The 7,453-nt window shown below is 57.6% G+C and overlaps 1 protein-coding gene across 2 annotated transcripts; it reads left to right on the forward strand.

Annotated features, from left to right (window-relative positions):
- Positions 1-390: 390 nt before the first annotated feature.
- On the forward strand, positions 391-6,794 carry VAX1 (ventral anterior homeobox 1). 2 transcript variants are annotated; one of them, XM_055247864.1, is made up of 4 exons: positions 391-1,154; positions 2,329-2,516; positions 6,523-6,563; positions 6,701-6,794. In XM_055247864.1, exons 1-4 carry the CDS (start codon positions 914-916, stop codon positions 6,792-6,794), a joined length of 564 nt encoding a protein of 187 aa, XP_055103839.1. In that variant the 5' UTR covers positions 391-913. The 2 variants fall into 2 exon arrangements, with proteins under 2 accessions (XP_055103839.1, XP_055103828.1); XM_055247853.2 differs by lacking the exon at positions 6,701-6,794 and having other exon boundaries at positions 4,403-6,671.
- Positions 6,795-7,453: the final 659 nt, after the last annotated feature.

Genomic DNA, 7,453 nt, shown 5'->3' on the forward strand with positions numbered 1-7,453 from the left:
TGGCTTTTTTAGAGTGCAGGGGAGACACTTTTTGGGAAAACTTTCTCCCCCCACCCCTTTGTCCCCCATCCCCCACCCCCAGGCAACTGCTTTCTTCTGCTGAAGGGTGTGTAGGGTTTTTTTTTCTCCCCCCACACCCCCCCACCGCCCAACCCTCATTCAGCTCTATCTGGCGAGTGTGGAGAAAACCCCTCTAGCCAGTATGTGAGCAGGAGGGTCAAAGGCAAAAGGAAAGTTAATAATGCCTGCTAATGGTACTAACAATTCAGGATGAATCTTGTCAAAAGTTTTTCTGGAAGTGTGGGTCTTTTTGATTGTGTGTTTCCTGAAAGCAAGACCAATCATTTCCGTTTATTCACTGGCTAAACCCCTACTTGATTGGGGACAAGGACAGAAACCATCCATTACGATCTGATATATTATCCAAACAATTTAGTGTATTCATGAAGTAACCGAAACGTGGGGGCTGCGAAATTACCCGTAATCAATTGCAACAGCGAGTGTGCGTCCCCCCGGGTGTCGGACAACTACAACTCGCCGTCTCAGAAACAGGCGGGAGCCGCAGCATTTCGGAGTTGCGCTGTTCGCTACCTGATCGCCAGGCTGGGGACACTGGACGTGCTCAGAGGACGCGGGTGCTGACGAGGCGGCCTCGCCGCAGCTCCACCGGGATCCTGGACCAGACTGGCCGCCTCTCGGCGAGCGCGCCACTCTCCCGTCGCCGCTGACCCGCGCGCGGCCGCCGAAGCCTCCCCGCGGGGACATTCATTCTTGCCCCTTGCCTGTCGCCGGGCCAGGCGTACGGGCCGCGTTGTCGGGGGTTTTGTCCCCTTTTTCCTCTTTTTTTTTCCTTCTCCCCCCCCTTTTTTTTGGCTTTTTTTTTTCCTTTCTGTTGTTGTTGTTGTTCTTGCCTATGTTCGGGAAACCAGACAAAATGGACGTTCGATGCCACTCGGACGCCGAGGCTGCCCGGGTCTCGAAGAACGCGCACAAGGAGAGTCGGGAGAGCAAGGGCGCGGAGGGGAACCTCCCAGCAGCCTTCCTCAAGGAGCCGCAGGGCGCCTTCTCAGCGTCGGGCGCTGCTGAGGATTGTAACAAAAGTAAATCCAATTCCGCAGCCGACCCGGATTACTGCCGCCGGATCCTGGTCCGAGGTAGGGATGGGCAGGGCTGCCGGGCGCGTTCCTTGGGGTCGACTCCGGGGCCCGAGCTGCGCGCTGCCGCCGACACAGGCCGATGGGGAGGAGTGCCGGCTGGGACTTGGGAGAAAGTTGTTGGCCCTCCCCGCCCCGAGTCCGGCTGGGGACAAGCGCCTGGGACTCTCCGGTGCGCTCTCCAGGGGCCTCGGCCCTCCACGCCCTGAGGGGCCCCGCTGACCGGGCTGCGGGGGGAGACGAGGGGCTGCGCGGGTGCAGCCGGGCATCGGACTGCGGCCTCCGACCCGGGAAAGGAGCAGAAAACTCCTGGAGGAGGTGTGCGCGCTCCAAGGGCGGGACGACCTGCCGGGAGCCGGCCAGGGGACTCCCGCGCTCTGGAGGGCTGAGCGCACCCAAAGGGGAGCGCGAGCCCCGGAGAACAGCTGCCGATCGCGGTCTACGGCCCTGCCAGTTGGTACACTGGGCCGAGGGCCCTACGGCCGCGATCGGTGCCCGACCGCTGCCGCCGGGAGAGGCAGCAGGGCTTGGTTACGGAGCCGCGGTTGCCGCTTTGGTGCTCTGCTCTGCGGCTCTCGGATGCGCGGCGTGCGCTTGGCCCGGGCGGCGGAGGCTGCGAGCCCGGGCGGCGGAGGCTGCGAGGCCGGGCCCCGGCCCGGCGCCGCCCCAGCTAGCAGATCGCCGGGCCCGGCCGGCCCCGACTCAGTCCCTCCTCCTTCCGCCGCGCGGACTCCGCAGGGAAGGAGACTCGAGGGTGGGGGTGGGGAAGGCTGGAGCACGGTCTGGTCAGCAAGCCCAGAGCTGGGGCCCGCAGGACCCGGGCGGGGCGGCAAGGGTACCCTCAGGCTACAGGGGACCCGGAAGGCGCAGCCGAGGCCCCCCCAGGCCGGAAGAAACGTCCGCCTATGTGGAATTGATTGGATTTTTTTCTCTCCCCTGTCTGGAGGACTCTACAAAAAGACCAAGTGTGGTCCCTTCTTCGGTCAGCGGTATGGAGTTAGGCCCCTTGCCCTCCACACAGTGTCTTTGCTACCTGGTTGTGGTCGCGCTCCGCACCCCGCCCCCTATCCCCAAAACTGCACGCTTCTGGGGACTCTGTCCCCAAATCCAGCTCGGGCCAAGGAGGTGGAGGGGGACGGTAGGGTTGTGGCGGCTGACATCTCCCCTTCCCCAGATGCCAAAGGGTCCATCCGAGAGATCATCCTGCCCAAGGGCCTGGACCTGGACCGGCCTAAGAGGACGCGCACGTCCTTCACCGCGGAGCAGCTCTATCGGCTGGAGATGGAGTTCCAGCGCTGCCAGTACGTGGTGGGCCGCGAGAGGACCGAGCTCGCCCGGCAGCTTAACCTCTCCGAGACCCAGGTACCTGGCGACCAGGCCGCACACAGTTCTGCACCAGCCTTCCTCCCCACCACCCCTACCTAGCCTGCTCTTCACCTCCTAACCTGCTCTGGACAGAGCTACCCTTGGGAGGTGGAGGAGATGGGAAGGATGGGTAAGACAGGCCTAAGGATTCCTTCCCCTAGATAATACATCCTTTTTCCCCACCATTCCTGCCATCCTCAAATCCTCCAGGGCCCATGTTTTATCCACCTTGGCCTAGGCCCAGAAGGCCCCAAATCCTATCCTTTTGGAATTTTTATTGGCACCCGGTTTTGAGCATTTCCTTCGTGCTTCTGCTCTACAAAGAACTGACTTTTGCCCTTGTTTGGGGTACCCCATTTTGGCTAGATTTCTAGGCCCCACCCCTTGTGGGCCCACCCAGCTGTACACAGCGTCCAGGCCCATTCTGCAGGAGTGAGGCTAGGTCTAACACCCCCTGCCCCAGCACCATGGGTGATTCCTAGGAATTAGAAAGGTGTACACCCTCCTGGAGATCTGCCTGTGCAGATCAGGCTGCCCTGACCCTTAAAGGAAGGCTTTCTCCATCCTGAGCTGGCCCCAGCCCTGAGTACCTAGAAGACCCTGTCTTCTGTGCCAGTGATGTGTGAGGTATGTGATGGGAAGCAGATCTAGGACCCAGAAGCCAGTACTGCGGATTGTGCTTTAGATCTTTCCCTTTACATTAAATCTATATGATGCCCCTGGAGCTGGCCATGTGGGCTCTGGGCCCAGGAGAGGACCCAAGAACTTGCCAAATGGCATGTCACCAGCTTGGCCTAGCTAAGGCACCCTTCTTTCTGAAGACTGATCCTTTTCCCCATGCCCAACCCTGAAGCAGGTGGAGAGCATTTTAGGTCCGGGATCTGGGCTGAAAGCTGAGGACTGACAGAACAGATAGGGGTGTTCTTTTTGAGTTTGAGTTGGTGTGGTAGCTTTTTCTATTCTCTCTGCTACTACCCCTCTTAGTTTATAAAATCTAGATAGGATAGTCTTTGCCTATTGCTGCAAAACTCTTCTGGGCCACTGCTAGGCCTGCAGAGGGGCAGAAGAATGAGAGGGGGGTTAGTGGGGAGTATTCAGTCCACCTTAGCCTCCTGACTTTCTCCCATGATTCCAAGTTCATGACTCAGAGCAGTGGAGAGATAAACTAAGAGTATCACCCAGACCCTTCAATGCAGCTATGTGGTGAGAGGAGGTGCAGAAAGCTCGGTCTACATAAAGTCTCCCGCACACATTATTCTCCTGCAGCCAGTTTCCCTGCTTGCTGCTACCTAATGGTCACGTCTTAAGCAGGAAATGGTCCTTTGTAGCCTTCACCAGGAGTAGTGCTTCTAGGACTAAATCCGAGCGCATTGGGCCAGGGGCCTGGGTCCAGAAAGGCTGGGCAACACTCCCTTCCCGCCTCTCTTCCCACTTCCCTCTTCCTTGTTCCCTCTTCCTTCACCGCACCCTAGGGCCTCACACCCTCCACCGGAAATTCCGGCTTTGGGACTGCACTGATTCACACGTCTGTGAGCCCCAAACACCGCTGCGGGGTAGCGCGGAAGCCAGTGAAACCCTTTCCGGTCTTCCTTCGAGTTCCTGCCGTGGGCATTTTATTACTTTGTTCTGTGTAAGCGGCGCCTGCCTGGGCCTGCTTCCCTGACCCGGAAGCGCAGCCCAGTGGAGCAGCTGTGTCCCCCTCGTGGCGGCGCCAGCTCCCCCCAGCAGCGCCCCGGCCCGGACCCATCCGGCTGCTGGGTGGGGCTGCGGATAGGGCTGGGGCTTTGGGAGACCCCTGGAGCCGCGCGCCCTGGGAGCTCGCTTCCTTTGACGCTGGTCTTCCCTGCCCCTCTCTCCCACTCTCCCCGCACCCCGGCGCGCAGGTGAAGGTCTGGTTCCAGAACCGGCGCACCAAGCAGAAGAAGGACCAGGGCAAGGACTCGGAGCTACGCTCGGTTGTGTCGGAGACCGCGGCCACGTGCAGCGTGCTACGGCTGCTGGAGCAGGGCCGCCTGTTGTCGCCGCCCGGCCTGCCTGCGCTGCTGCCGCCTTGCGCCACGGGTGCTCTCGGCTCAGCGCTGCGCGGGCCCAGCCTGCCGGCCCTGGGCGCTGGCGCCGCTGCCGGCTCGGCCGCCGCAGCCGCCGCCGCCGCCCCGGGCCCAGCGGGCGCCGCATCCCCGCACCCGCCGGCTGTGGGCGGTGCTCCAGGCCCCGGTCCCGCCGGGCCGGGGGGATTGCACGCAGGCGCCCCGGCCGCCGCGGGCCACAGCCTCTTCAGCCTGCCGGTGCCCTCGCTGCTCGGCTCCGTCGCCAGCCGTCTGTCCTCCGCCCCGTTAACAATGGCTGGTTCGCTAGCTGGGAATTTGCAAGAACTCTCCGCCCGGTATCTGAGCTCCTCGGCCTTCGAGCCTTACTCCCGGACCAACAATAAAGAAGGAGCCGAGAAAAAAGCGCTGGACTGATTTTAAGTGTTTCCCTGTATTTATATTTATAGTATCTATTGTGGTGATATTTATGGACTCACGCGCGTTAGGTGCCCAGAGCTCCTGCGCTGGGCTCCTGGCTCCCACCAGGCCTCTTGACAGCTCTCCTTTCCCACCAGACTCTGCTACCAATTTCATCTCATTCGGGCTATTTTTTTTTCTACCACCTTTCCTCTGAGATTCCTCCCCAACCCCCAACTTCCTTCTGAATCCAGGAGCGATCCAAAGAATTGGGAAAAATGCCCGAGTTAGTCAACCTGATGCCCTGACCCCGTGCCCAGCCCAGGAGGGAAAAGACTGGTTCAAAGTCTAAAGCACAGGACGTTTGCTCTAGATCCGCAGCTGCTGCCGCTGCTGCCGCTGCTGCCGCTGCCGACTATTCCTAGGAATATTTGAAAGAGGAAAACTGCGCGCAGACCCCAGGGGCTTCCAGGTTTCTTTAGACCAAAAAAGGAGGACGTTCCTTCCTCTTGCCAGAGAAACCAGGGCTTGTGGGAGCCCCTGGGCCCCGCTTTGCGGACCTCTCGGGATAGTCGGTACACAACACAGCTTCCTGGCGGGACAAATCCTGCGGTTTTTCTCCCCTTTAGGGCAACTCCAATCACAACCACCCCCGACCCCAGGAAACAGTAACAAACGTCCTAGTAGGCAACGACATTAATAAATTTGATCTAATCAGCAATAAAAGCAATTGCTACGTAAAACCAAATGAAGTGGAACCAGTTTTTAAATACTTCTAATGATGAAATTTGGAAGGTGTAAGAAAATTCAGGATAGAGAATGCCCCACAGGGCAATGCAAAATTAAGGTTCAGGTATTGTAACTTTAAACAGGAATTTAATGGGGGAAAAGCAAAGGAAAAGCCAACGCCGCTAATCAGGAAATTCAGAATCTTTTCTCAGAGCCTGTTCGGGGCGGTGGCCGACAGCTTCCCACTCCTCCAGGAAAAAGCAAAGCAAGCAAAGCGGCTGGCGGCGGTAGCCTGCGCGCCGGCGCTTCACCCTACGGCCTCTCAGGCACGTAGCTTCAGGCACAATTGCTCGGTTTGGAAAACGAGTCAGCACTCATTGCCTCCTCTCCCGAACACCCGGATTCACAAAACCCTTCCTGCACGCAGGAAACGTCTGGATTTCTGAGCAGTTCTTTGCGGAAGGGGAGGCAGGGACGCCGCTGGGCAGTCGGGCCTCCTCTAGCAGTAGTCTCGCAGTCCAGATAGCGTCTTGTGTGATTGATAGGAAAGACACTCCCCCCGCCTCCCCAGTCTTAGGGTTTCAGTGGTCCCAAATCAGAACACGAACTGCGACACCCTCTTTCCTTACTCTGCGAAGCGGCGATCGTCCCTACAGCCACGGTCACCCACATTTTAACCAAAATCACAGACCCAGACTACGAGGTGCCGCAGTGTCTAGAATGTATTCGTCCATCTGAAGCAAGCGAAAAACATTTTTAAAATAGTAATTTTATTGTAAATTATTTACGTCGGAAACTCTCCCCCTCTTTTTCATCTTTTTTTTTTCTAGGCAAATAGTGAAGAAAATATTGAACGATTCAAACGCGGCGGGTAGGTGTCACTGAATCCAGGCTACTAACTTTGTTCTGAATGTTTTGGATATTTGGATGTTTTGTATTTATGTGGTGAGAGTGAAATATATATATCTATGATGATAAATGAGGTGTATTTTTGTCTTATATTTGAAGGATAAAAAAACAAAAGAAGAAAAGGAAGAAAGAGCCAGCAAATGATGAGTCTCGGCGTGGGGACTCCGGGGGCAGAGGGTGGCAGCCCCTATAGTGTGGGGCCCAGCGACTGGTACCGTGAGCGCCTGGGATGAGGTTTGGGCGGATTTCGGGTTTCCGGAGAGGCAGAGACGCCTGGCTACGACGATTTGTTCCACTTCCTTGAGTGTTTTGCTCTCGATTTCTCTATCTGTCCCTCTGAGGTCGGCCCCTCACACCCTCCTCCTTAATTTCCCACTGCGTAATTCTTAGTTTATTTAGGAACTCATCTCTGGGCACTATAAAGTCCCTGCCTCCTAATGCTACGTTTCTAGAGTCTTCCAGCTGCATCTTCATGCCGGCAGCATTTTGGATTTTGTGCAATCATGGGCCCAGAATAGACAAGGTTTTATTTTCTTCTGACTTAGAATAAGTCTCTCCATCGTCAAAGAGAAACTTTGAAGGAGCAGGAGACTGAAATCGATATTAATTCCTGCAAAGAGACCTCCTCACCCCGGTGCTTATGCGGTGGTGATGGATGTAGACGTTGCAAACAAATCTTGGGAAGCGAGGAGGGCCGGGGAGGACACTTCTGGACACGCTCTTCTAAAGCGTGTGGAGCACGGGGCGAAGTCCGCGCTGCGGGTGCAGCGGCCCCGGCTCATTCTTGTAGCGCCCGCACACCTGGGTGTTGCAGGGACCCGCAGCTCCCGTGCAGCACCGGCCCTAGCCAGG

The sequence above is a fragment of the Symphalangus syndactylus genome, chromosome 2 (genome assembly GCF_028878055.3).
Source record: "Symphalangus syndactylus isolate Jambi chromosome 2, NHGRI_mSymSyn1-v2.1_pri, whole genome shotgun sequence".
Lineage (NCBI taxonomy): Eukaryota > Metazoa > Chordata > Mammalia > Primates > Hylobatidae > Symphalangus > Symphalangus syndactylus.

Excerpts from the sequence above, each read along its gene's own strand:
- VAX1 (XM_055247853.2), top strand. The coding sequence starts at position 914 with ATGTTCGGGAAACCAGACAAAATGGACGTTCGATGCCACTCGGACGCC. Across the intron at positions 1,155-2,328 it reads CCGCCGGATCCTGGTCCGAG|ATGCCAAAGGGTCCATCCGA; the intron begins GTAGGGATGGGC and ends CCCCTTCCCCAG. Across the intron at positions 2,517-4,402 it reads TTAACCTCTCCGAGACCCAG|GTGAAGGTCTGGTTCCAGAA; the intron begins GTACCTGGCGAC and ends CCCGGCGCGCAG.